The 15,922-nt window shown below is 34.3% G+C and overlaps 1 protein-coding gene across 1 annotated transcript; it reads right to left on the reverse strand.

Annotated features, from left to right (window-relative positions):
• Positions 1-2,276: 2,276 nt before the first annotated feature.
• Positions 2,277-10,506, reverse strand: LOC124356884 (carbonyl reductase [NADPH] 1-like). The gene is made up of 6 exons (XM_046808158.1): positions 10,356-10,506; positions 8,368-8,496; positions 6,724-6,855; positions 6,070-6,320; positions 4,158-4,363; positions 2,277-4,074 (listed from the first exon to the last, which is right to left on the reverse strand). The coding sequence occupies exons 1-6, from the start codon at positions 10,377-10,379 to the stop codon at positions 3,971-3,973; spliced, it is 846 nt and encodes a 281-aa protein (XP_046664114.1). The 5' UTR covers positions 10,380-10,506; the 3' UTR covers positions 2,277-3,970.
• Positions 10,507-15,922: the final 5,416 nt, after the last annotated feature.

Consider the following 15,922-nt stretch of genomic DNA (forward strand, 5'->3'; position numbering starts at 1 on the left):
TACGAGAACGCCCGTCCAACGGTGCATTTAATTTAGACGATAGGACCTCTGACGGCCGACACCACCTTTTTGACGTTGGTATATTAAAGTTCAGCTTACAGAGCATCTGTGTACAAAGTTTCATTGCGGGCACTTGTTTGGTTTAGTCTCAGGAGTGACTTTTATTCGAGAACGCCCGTCTAACGGTGCATTTAATTTAGACGATAGGACCTCTGACGGCCGACACCACCTTTTTGACGTTGGTATATTAAAGTTCAGCTTACAGAGCATCTGTGTACAAAGTTTAATTGCGGGCACTTGTTTGTTTTAATCTCAGGAGTGGCTTTTATTAGAGGACGTCCATTTTACGATACATTCCTACGGTTTACTTTGGTATTATATTTGGGATTTTTATTCATTACACATTTAATGGGAAACCTTTGTGGAAAGTAATAAATAGAAAAAACTGTGTTGATTTTATAAAAGATCGTTTTTATAATTAGTATTATACAATTTATCTCAGTTTTTGAATTTTTGTTAACGCCTTCAGATTGATGACTGCAACATTGATGCACTAGACTGTCTGGACGATAAAGTGACGCTAACTTCACGGTGGTGTCTGCACTGTACCTTCAAACTTGCGTACACGTACAGCAGACAACTGCACAGCGATGCTCTATCTGATCAGCTGATCACTCAGTAGAGCTGTAACTTAGTATATATTTTCCTGAGCCGATTTTTTGACTGGTACTAAAATAAAAATTGGTGGTATAAAATTTGTACAAAAATATGGTGCAGTTTATTTTCATTTACGACAGTTTTTTTTTCAACACGTAGACCTGTGAGCCGACTTTTAAACGGTTAATAACTTTTTTCAGTGATTGGTACAAAATTTTATTTTTGTGATACAATAAAGTAGGTACAAAATTCTGATATAATTTTTAAAACGATTAGTGATGGTCGGCTTACGGGTCTATACAGCGACTCAGTAGGGCCCTGCAAGTGCATATCGTCCTCCCCCTCCCCCTTCTCCAACTCATAAAAACATTCACCCCACACCATTGTTTTCAGGTCAGTACAAGTCGATTTTATGTTTGTGCGGTGCGGTTTGCTAAATTTACAGCGCAGTTTTGTTTAGTTTCAAGCTATGTGATAATTTAGTCTAGTGGACTTCTCGGTCTAGATCAGTCTTCTTTAATCGGAAGACACCCTAGAAAAATTGTGAAACGCAATCCCAGTTGCCCTCATCATCCTCCATCATCTTTCCGCATACCGTTTTCACCGAGAATGTACCAAGTAACCCAGTGACCTCCAGGCAGGGTCGTTCCCCACGCGGGCAGCGGAAGAAAATGTTAGGAAGAACACACTAATGGTTTAAAGGTGACTTACAAATAACCATTAGTCATTAGGCAGGCATGATAATCGATCCATATATTAGACACGCTCGTCGTTGCTAGATTTAGTTATCAAGCAAACACCATATTAATTCAATCGGTTTTTATCAATTCTGTCATTATACTTGTAGGAGGCACAGCGTTTATATTGTTAAAGCTGTTTGGGGGCATACCAATTGTTCATATAAGATTTATTAACGATTTATTAAAGGTGCGCTCTATCACTCTGGTGAACGCTGATGCAGGGGTTTTGTGAATCTACCTCATTGTAGGCCCATTTTGAGCTATTGTAAACATATTGATGTCATTTATGGAACTAAATGTTTATATACACACCTACATTTTTTAAATTTCAATTTAACTTAAGCTGTACATCAGGTGTAAAGTTTTTTTTTAATTAAGGGCATTTTCAACGCTTCGTAAAAAGGACGTGATTTTTTTTTTAATTGAGTACATACTGGGGTAGACTGGAATGTAGTAAGCATAAAACTGCACACAGTTTGCTAAAGTTCTGAAGTTAAGGCACAATGAGGCAGACATGAAAGGTCTGCAAGCGTTATTCAACGCTCTGTCAGGTGGCGCGCATGGCGGCTACCGCCAGAAACTTCGGCAACTCTCCTATATACCACTACTTGCTGGATATTTCCCATCACCAGTTTTCGCAAGGTTATAACGTATAACCATACACGTTCACTATACGTTTCATTTGGTGTATAACTCGTGTTTACAAGTTTGATATAGTTACAAAGTGCCAAATCCAAGACTAACAAATAAGCACCGTCTGCCACTGAGTGCAAAGAGGGGAAAAAACCGTGGCCAATATCCTAGACACTGGTGAGAAAAACAAACCAGAAAGAATAACATCAGGTAAGAAAAAGGGGGTTTTAAAGAAAATCGCCAAAATTATGCATATTTTGAAATATGTGTTACTTAATTTATTTTATTTATACATTTTAATCTTGAAGTTCTTAAACTAGTAATATAGAAGGCTAGAAAGATAAAGTATAACACCTAATCTGTAACAGTAGTTAATTCATAGTTCTAATATTGGGTCAGCAGAGGAAACTAATAAGTTGCCGGCAGTTTGGAAAATCCTCTAGGTCTTGGATTTACATGGGTTGGTTAAAGTGAATTCTGTACTAACTAATTATTAGCGTTTTTAGTCAAAACTAAAATTTAACCCACCGAATTGAAAATATGTTAAAGTTTCCTTATCTCCCAAACAATTCTTTTACTGAAACTAACAAAATATTACGATTATCTTAAAATTCTTAGCGATGATTAAAGCTGTAATATATTAAATGGTACTATATATTACTTCGCTAAATTTTGAGATTGATATATAAATGTTTATTTGCGCGCGTAATTCGACCTCTACTGTAACGATTTGGAAATGGAAAGAAATACAAATTTAAATTTTCATTAATTATACCAATATTGACACCCAAAAAGCTAATTTAGCTATTTTACTTTACTTTACTCAGTATTCAAATAATTAATTTTTATCTGCCTTACGTACTTCTTGTACCTGTCATTATTATGAATGTACAGTATATAATTGATATAACATGATTTTTTTTAAATTGTGTGTGGAGTTTTGTTCTTAAAAACTTCTGTAAGTATATATTACAGTTAATAAACCGAATAAAGGAATTTCACTTATGAATGAAAAATAACAGATAAAAAGCATCTATATTTCGTGGGATTGTATACTCACATCTTTTGGAATCATAAAATAAGAATATAACAAGAACAATAAACAAACAAAAAAATAGGAAAATAACCACAAAATGTAAATTATTAACTAAAACATTCAAAGACCCAGTTTTTATATCATTAGCGGCACAAAAGGAATTTGGAAAAATCATATTTATGTTAATTTTAAACTAGTTGGGTATTTAGATTTTGGAATTAACTGATGGGCTTGTTCGAGATTGTTTAGTTTTAAACGTATTTAAATTTCATCAGGAGATGGGAAGACCTTATTAATCCTTTAAGATCATAACACTCTTTATTTTGTCTGTTTTGTGCTCAGTAGCATGTTTGGCCAATGGCTTCTCCTTTCCCTTATGACAAATATCCAATCTGTGCCCTGTTATTCTGACTCTAAGATGATTAGAAGTTTGCCCAATGTATTGTTTGTTACAAAATGTACAACTAGTTTGATAAATTACATTCTATACTTTTAGGAATATCAGTTATAAGATCGAGTGTGCTACATGCGTTATTGTAAAGGAAATCATTGTTGTATGGGATACAATGACCGCACAACTAACTCACTTTTCTATAATCTCTTGATAATGTGAGTCCCTTTTTAATGTTCGCCCCTTTGGACAATCTTATTTAAAAAAACTTTACCGTTGGGTTTGGAAATGAATTAAAAAAGTTAATACTACAAAAACTACTGGACATGTTATATATACGTATTTTAACAGTAACATGAGTCAAAACGAAATATAAAGGTTTTTCCAACGTTAATTACACGAAATAGTTTTAAAATAAATATGATTAGGTACTTTTATGATGATGCAGTTGTTATTGGCAACACAGAATTTATGGAAATGTTTTGATCGGGAAAAAGCATCCAACCTCTTCACTCATGTAGCCCAGACTACGACATCACGATTATACGTCACAAATTGGCCTTTGGGAACGTCACAGGTATCAGGTAGTAGGGCAAGATACACTGGCGCATCAGCACCTGAAACAAAACAGGTTGATGGAATATTGCTTTTTTGATGGAGCGTTTGAATATTTCACTCCCAACAACACATTATGCTTTACCTTGTTCTATAGTGCGATGTCCCTTGTATCCAGTCATGTCTGTGTTCACATAGCCTGGGTGTACACAGTTGACGATGAGGCCAGGTCTAGGGTCAGTATCAAACTGTCTCTGCTGTGCGAATGTCAACGCACTCAAACCCACCTTTGATACATTATAAGCATTTGTTCCCCAACCCACCTCTTCGTTCTTTCGCTCGGCAGCAGCCCTAGAACAATTGACAATTATGGCATCGTCTCTCATAAGATAGTTATTCTTATCCCTCTTAGTTTTTCTCTATTGTATTGTGAACAATTATTTTTGAACCTGTAACAGTAATTTTCTGCTTTACAATCAATGTTTTAATTCATAGATTATAAACAAGGTGGTAGCACTCTATACCACGTGTCGCGTAATGGGCGTCGCTGAGGCTGCATGCAAAATTTAAATCTATAGCTTATTTCATTTTCAAGACAAATTAACTGGAATATAGACAGAAGACAATCATACAGAAAATACACTTTTACAACCCCGGCAGACGAAAGAGAAATTGTGTTAGCCTACCGAGTGATGTGTTTCAATGGCGCTTAGCCAAATTCTGAGGTTAACAAACACTATCATACAATATATTATTGTATATTTAAAAATTAAGTTTCCTAGAAATTTTAAATATTAGCTTACAGATGAAATATTGCACTAGAAGGTACCTTAACACATGATACATTCACATTTTTATTCATTGTTTCATATCAGTGTTAAAATAGTAAAAGTTCACCGACGCTTTCAGTGCCCTGAAATCAAATCTTGTCACTAACTTTTAACACTGACTCTCCAATCTATTATTTTTCCTTTGAACAAAATGCCACATGTCAATATTTCATATACTTGTACTCAGTTTGTTTACAAATATACAAATATTCACTGAAACTAAGCCAAATCCCATGGAGTGACCTGTTATATCATCGAACTCAGTGTTGTATATATAGAAATTAAACTTTTGCAAAATCTAAAGTTCATATGCCAATTCGTTTTCGATATATTATGCGGACAGACAGACAGAAATGAACATTCCAGTATCTCGAGTCATTCACTTTGCTAACGCTCAGCCAATAATCAAGTATTATATAATGTAAGCGATTTTCTTTAGAGTAGTTTAAACAAACTTGAAACATAATAAAATACATTTTTCTAAAATGAGCTACTCATCATAAACCTATGAGTTTGAGAGGTGCTGTTAAAAGAAATACTTGTATTAGTTCAAATAAGTTATTTCACTAATGTATTAATTAAAATACAAAAAACATATTAATTTAATCACATCTAATTTAATAAAAGGATTGAATTTGTTAAAATAAGAAATTAATAGAAATTTGTTAATTTTTCCTACTTCATAATTTATTTTTTATAAAATTTTGATCACAATGTTAATACTGAATTAATCTTTAGATCATTTAATTACAAATTAATTTCTGGTCCTTCGCTAGATGACCAACTTAAGCATCGTGTTTGATAACAGCAACAATAAGAAAGATGTATCGAATCTAAAAAAATCCAATTTTATTTCCTACTCAATTAATATTGACAAGAAACTTATTTCAACACATACACCAGACAAAAAGATCACTATTGAATTTTACAATACAAACATGAAGTGTTAAACTTAATTAAGAACAAAGCCTTTAAACAAAGTTTGCCGATATCTTAAATAATAATAGTTTATAAATAGTTTATATATGTGTGACATTGTATAATATATCTCGAGTATATTAATAATCAGGTATCAAATTTCATGAGCCACATCTGGCATTTTGGCAAGTCAATTTCCAAGAAGTACACTTCTGCCGAATTGTACACAACCTAAACAGGATATTATTGTTAGATATTATTATTATTGTTAGGATATAATTTTTAGCTGGAGACAAACTAAGAACTTACTGCACAAACTCTTTCATGAGGATGTTTAGCTGACTGATGGTGAGGTTTGGATCTTTAAACCTCTTCCGCAGTTCAGGAGAAGGAATGTTGCACAAGAGACCACAAGAGCTGGAGAGGTTGACTACTCGGGCGTGTGGACGCAGAAGAGGGAACAGCGCCTCACACACGTCCACCTGGGCGAAGTAGTTGACTGCCACTGTCATCTCAGCACGTTTACTGAACGATTCCTCGCCTATTTTGTACGTTGTTGGCTGAGCAAATACTAAAACTTGTTAGTGATGGTCAAATTAAGCTTTGGAAATGACTTATTATAATAACTCACTGAATTTACTTAATCCAGATGTTTGATGAGTTAATTGAATAATGGAGTACATAGTTTTCTGATCAGGAACGAATAACCAGTTAAACTTAACACATTGATACTTAGAACTACCGGCCAATTAATGTGTATCAAGATGAAAAACTTACCAATGGCCTTTTTAGTTAAAAGTTTTCACAATATTTGTATTAAATAACTTACAGTCGTTCTTTTCCATAAAAAAACTAATTATACCATATATGTACAAATCCATATCATTCACTAATTCTTAGGAATTGTTGAAAAATCTAAACGACTAAATAGTTTATTAACATCGTGTGGGTAATTATACTTACTTCCAGTGCAACAGCTGCATTATTAACCAAAACATCTATACCTCCATGTTTACTCTTAACGTGTTCTGCAAATGTTGAGATACTTTTCTTATCAGTTATGTCCAACTGATGGAATTCAGGTTTGAAACCCAGCTGAAAATTTGGAAGTAATCAAATTGCATATATTTTGTAATTATATATATTTTACAATCATCATTCACAACATAAATAGACGAAAATGAGTGAGGGAATATACTAGTAAGATTAAACAGGTGCAATAACGTTTTGTAGGTAAATGGATACTAGTAAGGGGGCTAACAAACTTACGTGCAGATGAAGATGGTCACAGCTCAACATGTGTCTTTAATTCTCCTACAGTATAACTAAATTATATGTATGTTATATTTGTCTAAAACGTTTTACTAATAAGTACAATATTATATTAAATTTATATACTATACATTTAATTATTTAGTTAGCTCACACTTTCTTTTTGTTATAAACATGTTTACACAAATATAATGGGCATCTGTAGGAATAAAATTAGACATCAATTTAAATCTGACGCGTTGTATTATCTGGTTAGTAATATATTGTTAAATATTGTGGTTGGTTATTGTTTATTGTTATCTGTTATGCGTTTAAGCAATGGTGTAACTAGGACTTGGCTTTGTAGGGGATGGATCTGTTTGAAGAGCACACCACATCTGAGAGTATGGATTAAATTTGAATAAATATAGGTTTAAATAAACTATACAACCCTAATTAAAAATAAAATACTTAAATGCTGTATTTCAAACTAGATACATTGCATTTATACCTTTTTAATATTTGTGCTTATGGGAAGGATCTATCCCCCTTCGCCCCCCTTCATAGTTACGCCACTTGGTTCACCATGGTACAGTATGCTATAATTAAGCATGATGTTATTACTACAGAGATAAGCTTGTTAGGCCTATATAATGTTATTATTTAACCCGAATGTTTCGAGAGGGTGGACAAATAATTTAAGATATAGGCTACACGGTCTCTACAAATGACTCTACTAACTTCACCATTTAATTTTTCAGTTCAAAATAAGTCAGAAATGACATAAAAAGTCTTAGTTTGCTTAGTTTACTGTCTGTCCATTTGCCTGTTTGTGATTTTTAGGAATAACTTATGCATTAAAACTGAATAAAGTTATAACGTTCAAACTTTACAACATGTTCTGTCACATTACAAACTGTTTTCTAAGTTTGAAAAAAATTGATATCAGGTTTTAAAATGGCAGCCCACAAAGTTTTAAGAGTGTAATAAATGAAAAACGAGATGTTCTATGAGAATTTCCAAGTATAGTGAAATATGGATTAGTTTCATATGAACAATCAGATACCAAGTCGATTTCTAATAAACAATAATGGAATAGTAAAGGATCTCTGCATCATTCCTAATTTAAAATACACCAATCGAGCTTTTAATGCTGTTTAACTGCTGATTATTAGTCAGCTGATAAATAACAACTGAAATTACCTACTCGCAAAATAAAATATATTTTAAAACTCTGACAAATAAAATGGTGAAGTTTGATAGAGTAATTTGTGTCCACACATTGTGTTCACACAATACTGTAGACTAGAAACGTTAAATAGGTTATAACTTAACAACATTAAGTGGTTGCTATACCTTATTGAGTTCGGCTACAGCCGCTAGTCCTCGTCCGCTATCTCGAGCTGTTAAATACACGATACCTCTGAACTTCTCACATAGTTCTTTGACTATTGCGTATCCAATTCCTTTATTTCCACCTGTCACCTGTTTTAAATTAAAGGTTATTTATCATGAGAGTATAGGTAACATTAATTATTATAACTGTTTTAAATTGGTTATTTTCTGGCAAAACAAACATAATTTAAAGGTAAACAAATTAAAAAAGATATACAAATGAAATTAGAAATAAGAATGTACGCGTATGTAAAAGTATTTGGCAGATTTTCTTGGCCTTTCTATCCCCCCCCCCACTTCAAGTGAATCTGAACTGAAAATGAGTTTTTAAATTACTAGGTATCTTTTTCCAGTTTGTTTTAAAACAGTTTACTTTCATAAAACAGCTCTGATGTGTTAATCCTATTTTATATGTAAGGTAACATATTTTAACCTCATAATTAACAAGATATTGCCCTAAATAGATGTTTAACTATTTGTTATCTAACTTGGGTGGGCTATATTGAAAATTATTGTTGTTAATTGTTTTACAGTTCAATGGTTTAGCACGCATATTATACTTTTTACAGTTGTGTATTCGCACATATAGAGAGAATTTCGTTATTATGGTATTGTAGACCATTCCATTTGAGATAAATAAAATTGCATTGGTGTGTTCGAACTTAAAAAGGTTTTTAATACATCTCCATATCTATTCATATAAAGTGTTCTACCACTCAGGGATTTGTTTATTTAGACCTATTTTAATATTAATTGAACGATTAAGAATTAGCAATTAATTATCTAGCAGATATTTTACTACACGCCACTGGGCAATTCATGTTTCATGTAATATGAAGGTAACACAATATTTACATTCAAAACTAATTATATGAGTATTAAGAATCGTTAGTTTATTAATTAGGGTTTCAGATAATAGGACTACAAATATGTTAAGCTCAAATATTTGAGAAAAGTTTTAAGGAACCAAATTGTGTGAATATTAACCTCAATTTAATAAGTGCCAAAAGACGCTTTATGTTGTGTTGGATAGTGGGTTTCTAAACACCATTACTGGGACATAATCTATTTAACAGCTTCCCTGTTCAGACAATTATATATGAATATAAAACCCTTAAGAGTCTATCGAACTGCATTTTAGTAACAGAAGCATTTTTTTCCGATTGTCGATTTGTAACAGTTTACTTGTTAGTTAAGCCTGCAATTATAGTTACAAATTAACGAGGACTTTTGGGATTAAACTACTTCCTGGTTGCTTAAATAGTTTAATTGCGTGTTTAGCCTAGTTATTTGTAATTGCCAAAGTGATACATTGTATATTTCAAATAAATAAATAAGCCTATTTAATATAATTCCTCCTTAATGGCCAGTTTAAAACAGTTTATGTAATTTTTATGATATAACTATAAGTTAAGAAAATAAAAATGGTACTAGGAACAGAATGCGAGAATAAAAGTTTATAATTTAGGTACCGTAATGAAGTATTGTACAATTATTTGTTATTTTGCGGAAGCTACACTATTTATTTGGGAATGGAAATAGAATTGACATTGAAGAGGAAGTAATAATACACCTATTTCGTATCGCAGCTGAGTTCGTATCTTTTGTAGCCTACTCCGAAACTGCTTCCTAGTTTTCAAATTCGAGCAAACCTTTTTTATGTTGAAATAAGGGTACAAATTGAAGCAATATATGACGTAGGCATACGTTCGAATTATTTTTTTGGGGTTTTCACACACACACACACATTCATTCAGTTTGTTGTTAATTTCGGTTTTGGGATCACTGAGAAAGTGAAAAAGATCTACCACATATTTCATCATGAGGACTATTGCAATAGTTTACTACAATAAATGAACTTAACTAAAATATTACACTTTCATTGCGTTTAATTCGTTTTAAATGGAATATTTTACTTAAATAAATATGAAATATATGAGTATACTAACCACTGCTACTTTAATATTTGACATGTCGGTACTTGATGTTCACTGTTATACAATAAAACACAAAAAATCGAATACACTGAAAACTGTTGAATAAAACACTCTCGTTTTAATACATTTCTACTATTCTGTTATGTTTTATTAGGTCATTAAACAGTGATAGGAGTGAGACAGAGATAAATGCGGTAGTTGATAACTTGGTACCGATATGACGTCACTCTACTGCTCATCTGGTTAAGAGGTCAGCAAATACCATGGGGGGGGAGGGGGCGAATACATTCAAAGTTGTACACTTTCAATGCTGCTACAATACATACTACTTCCTGATCAATACAATTAAACAAAATGGTAAAGTTATTGTCACACCTAGACAGTTCTAAACCAGCATCACATAAATGGAAGGTCTAATCGTGTATAACAAATCAAAAATATAACTCAGTAAAGGTATGCTAGGATATACACCATTATTAAACTCGATATTGCCTATAAAGATGTGGAATTGTGCGCAAACATTTAAGTATTTGAAGTCTTCAGCTCAGCTCATTTTCGACATTATAACATGGATAAATAGACAGACAGTAAAGAAATCTGCCCGTTCCATGAATTATTGAACTCACAAACTCCCATTCATAAAAATATAATTATAAGACAGATAAGTATTTCTTTTTCATTCGTCAATAACATTAAGACATAATTAAAAAAAAAAACATCAGTGTGTTGTTACGTTTACTTATATTTTAATCATAATCTATAAAAAAAGGTATAAACAAAACAAATTAAAAATATTAAGGCTTTTAAAGTGTAATTTTTTGGCTAAGCATTATTGAACTCTAGGAAAATTTAATTTCTGTCAGTCTGCCTGACAGAAATACATCTGTTCCACAATCTCTCGATGTCGAACAGGTCTATACACTGGGAATTTCGCATGATGCTTCGTTTCTATATAGATAACAGCAAGTTTTATTATGGCGTATGTCACTTGATATGATTTGGCTGAGCGTTAGTGAACATTTTTACATCGGTTATTATTCAGTTCTTTTTTAAGGTGTCAGTGAAGCGTTTGATAGGGTGTGGCATACTTGATTTTTTTGTACAAAATTAAGAAGTTATTGTTCTATTTTCCAATGTTAAAATCATATCTTCCAAACAGATCTTTCCAAGTAAAATATCGATATATTCTTACTCAGCTGCATTTAATGGAATGTGGAGTTCCTCAAGGAAGTGTACTTGGTATGATTTTATAATTACTGTATACTGCTGATCTCCCAGAAAATTAACATACTCAAGTTGCAACTTTTGCAGATGATACTGAAGTTTTGTTAGCTCATAAAGATTGTCTTCAAACATATAATTCACAACAGAGTTTAAAAATAAAATAAAATCAAATCAGCTTTATTGCAGCGACAATATTACAATGTATAGCAAACGTCACAAATTTTAATCTAAAATTTCTTACATTCATGCCACAAAATTCTCATTTACACATACAATTTTACACTTATGCACCTTTCATCCTTCGCCAATATATCCCACTTTAAACAGCAGAATCAGTCGTGTAATTGGGCGGTCTCCCAGTTAAATGCTAAAAACTCCCCTGCATTATAAAATGCTTGTGACACCAAGAGGTGTTTAAGGCGACTTTTGAACGCCTTGAGCGTTAGGGAATTTTTTATTGAATTTGGCAGTCTGTTAATAAAATTAACACCTGCCTGTGAGGTCAGGTGTTCAAAAACCACTGTTCTGTGGCTAGCAGTTCGTAGTAATTCTCTACCTCGTGTCTCATGTGTATGTATGTCCCGGCCTCTGGTTAAGGCACACTTATACATACAAAACAAAGTGGTTTCTAAAATGTACAGACACGGGAGAGTTAACAGCTGTAATTCCTTAAAAGCTTGCCTGCACAACTCTCTGAATTTTATTTTTGCAATTATTCGAATAGCTTTTTTTGGAGTTTGAATGCTCTCTGAAACTGAGAGCTTGCGCACGCTCCCCACAGGACCACTCCGTAAGACAAATGGGGGTAAATTAAGCCATAATACGCCGTTATCAGTACCTGACTTGGGCAGTATTTTTCTAAGGATCTCAAGACATAAATGCCTGAGGAAATTTTTGCGCAAACATGATTGATGTGTTCATTCCAAGTCAACCCTTGATCAAGGTGTATTCCTAGGAATTTTGAAGAGAGGACTTCTTCCAGTGTGGAATCAGCTAACAAGACGGCGGATCCACAATGGTTGCCTACATCGCGCAAAGCAAAATTTAAAACGTTGGATTTTGAGGAGTTTGTTGTGAGATTGAGGCTTTGGAAGTATTGTACACAGTTATTGATGTCAACAAAGGCCTGTTGTTCCAACACTTCACTTGATCTTGCACTAAAACAGAGAGTCGTATCATCAGCATACTGCACTAGTCCTCCATGCAGAAGTGATGATCCTATGTCGTTGACATAAAGCAGGAAAAGCACAGGACTGAGAATGGATCCCTGGGGAACACCGTACCTCAGTTCTATTGGTTTTGACGATTGATTTGATATTTGGACAACTTGTGATCTATGACTTAGAAATGAGCTAAGCCATTTAAGGGACACGCCTCTGATGCCATGGGACCCAAGTCTGTTGAGCAGTATGCTATGGTCAACGCAGTCGAATGCTTTGGACAAGTCTAAGAACACACTCATTGTGTGGTTCCGACATTCTATTCCCTCTACAATCATATCGACAAGACTCACTACTGCGTCTGTCGTCGATTTGCCCTTTCTGAATCCAAATTGTTCATTTGAGAGCTGACTGTATTTGTCCAAAAATTGAAGCATTCTTATGAGAAAAAGCTTTTCAAAAACTTTGCTCAATACTGGCAAAATTGAGACAGGCCGATAGTTATTGATTAAAAATTGATCGTCTTTTTTAAAAATTGGAACAACTTTTGCAATTTTCAGGAGGGAGGGAAAACTCCTGTTTGGAATGAAGAATTTACCAATTTATTTAAAGGTCTCACCAAATGCTTGCAGCATTGTTTGATGAGCCATGTGGACATTAGATTAAGATCATTTGACTTTTTGGCTGGGAGCTGCTGAATAATTCGGTGAAGCTCATCCTCAGTGACAGGCGTCAGCAACATTGAGGCTGCTGGACTCTGTCTTCGCGAGGGACGTACTTGCGGTTCAGACGGCCGAGGACTTTGCCCAACAGCAACGGATGCGAAAAATTCGTTAAACTGATTGGCAACCTCAGTTCCATCCTCCACAAGTATATTCCCATTTTTAATTTTGATTTGTTTTTTAACTTTTGTTTTATTGTTAATGATGTCCCAAGTTGTTTTTGAAATATTTTTAGAAGATAGAATAGATTTGGAGACATCGTATGCTTTCGCAGCTTGGATCACTTTCCGGTAAATTTTTTTGTATTTTTTGAAGAATGTTTTGAAATTTTCATTACAAGTACGTTTGTTAATTTCAGAGAAAAATTTCACTTTCTCTCTCGAGATCAGAATACCTTTTGTGATCCATCTGTTTTTTGACGTTTTTTCGCAAATATTAATCGTTTTTGTAGGGCAGCATGTGTTAATATGGAAATTTAGGACGTCGTTAAATGTTTTGAACTGCTGCTCTACAGATTGAGAAGAGTGAAGGAAACTCCACTTTTCTGTTGACAGGGAAGTGTTGTGTGTTGAGGTGAGCGATGTTTTCTGGCCTTGTGTCTCTTATTGTTTGGTTAATTTTGGGCTCCCTTTCAAGTATCATTCCACTGACGACAGCTTCTTGCCCGTAGTGGTCAGATATAGCTGTGTTTACCACAGACACCGCGACACTTGGATGGTTGGTGATGATGTTGTCGATAGCCGATTGGGTTGTAGCCGTCACTCTCGTCGGAGTTTTGACTAACAACTCCAGGTCGAATGACCTAAGTAAATCAACTGATCGAACTGTGGAATGGTGTGTGTTGTCCAACGCGTCAATGTTAAAATCCCCCATCACGATATATTCCTGACGTTGATCAGTCAGGTCTGTCAGTAATTGTTCGAATTTTGAGAAAAAAATAGTTTAGCTATATTTACACAATAATTAATATATCTCCATATCTTAATATTATCTTTTCATATCCAAATTAACCCTCTCCCGTTCCCATGGTTTCCAGGCGCTCACGGTGCTTCTAACCTCAATTAATTCGCTCTGCCGGTCGGGCTCGGTCAAAATACGCGGCGTCTCGGTATTTATTGACAATGCCGTGACCATGGAAAATGGACTTTTTTCATGGGTTGGGCATTTATAGCCAAGTATTATTATCACAGGTGCATATAAACTGGGGGGAAAGTATATTATTGTACTGTATTATATTGATGCCTTTCGGGCATTATTGCGTTAAGGATGGAAAATAACCGACAAAACTTTGTCGAACAACACTTGGAGGGTTAAGGAGCAGGGGCATCACGTGATCTGGGATTCGGCTTTTGCATGCTGGAGTTAATTTTTTTTCTAAAAGAGCAAGCAGTGCGCAGCACTGCGCAGCGGGCAGGCATCGTTGACAGGATTAATGTACTAGTCAGCATCATTTCAGTAAAATTGCCAGAGGTACTGTCAAAAACAGAGTTTTCAAAGGATTTCAAAAAATCGTAACTCCTTTGATTTTCGTTGCCGACGAATTTTTTCTTCACTATTGTTTTCAGGAAAAATTGTAGTTTTCAGGAAAAAAAATGAACATACCTTTCCATGGTCACGTTATTGTAAATTGATACCGGCGTCTCAACTTACATACGTTCTGTCATTGTAATTAACTATAATTATATATATTAATTATTTTACTATATATTGGTTCAATGAAGTTGATTGTACGAGACCAGGGAGGGGGCACACGGACAGCTGGGCGCCGGGTTGTTTGTTGCGCAGCTACTTGGTGAAGGTCATTGTCTGGCTCGCCGTCACTGCCCCTCCCACTGTGATCACTCCGAACTACATCCTCAATGCCACTAACCACTTCACAAAGCTCTGGTACATCACTACACTCACTTGAATCGTCGCAATCACTACTAATAACGAGATCGATTTCACTGTCACGAAGTGTACGACTACAACCCGCCATTGTTTCCGCACAACTAATATACTGTAAATAGCAAAATAATGGAATAAATCTATTGTAAAAGTAAAGTAAATGGTCTCCTGATAGCAAACAACCCGTAGTAGTACATACTATTGCTACTCGAGAGCAGCACTTATCGGCTCTAGTAGATAAAGCAGTGCGTGCCGATCTGTGCCGTTTAGGCTGCAGTGGCTATATTGTGGCCGTGCCGATTCATGCCTTGCGAGCGGGAGAGGGTTAACCATAATAAATTAGTTCACATAACGTTTACATTAAATCAAGTTTTTTTGTTCTCCAGTTACCCTGAACAACGTTCATTTACCCGAAGTAACTTAAGTAAATTATAAAACTTAAATTTATAAAACTAAGCGTGCGCTTAGAGAGAAGTGCTTACTTAGAAAACCCACATTTGGACGAAGAGACAGCAGCTAAACTTATAAAAAGATCAAATGAATCGGTTACTCAGATTTAAATGAAAACTTAGTTTGAAAAACAAGT

The sequence above is a fragment of the Homalodisca vitripennis genome, chromosome 3 (genome assembly GCF_021130785.1).
Source record: "Homalodisca vitripennis isolate AUS2020 chromosome 3, UT_GWSS_2.1, whole genome shotgun sequence".
Lineage (NCBI taxonomy): Eukaryota > Metazoa > Arthropoda > Insecta > Hemiptera > Cicadellidae > Homalodisca > Homalodisca vitripennis.

Excerpts from the sequence above, each read along its gene's own strand:
- LOC124356884 (XM_046808158.1), bottom strand. The coding sequence starts at position 10,379 with ATGTCAAATATTAAAGTAGCAGTG. Across the intron at positions 8,497-10,355 it reads CAAATATTAAAGTAGCAGTG|GTGACAGGTGGAAATAAAGG; the intron begins GTTAGTATACTC and ends AATTTAAAACAG. Across the intron at positions 4,364-6,069 it reads CTCATGAAAGAGTTTGTGCA|GGCTGCTGCCGAGCGAAAGA; the intron begins GTAAGTTCTTAG and ends CAATTGTTCTAG.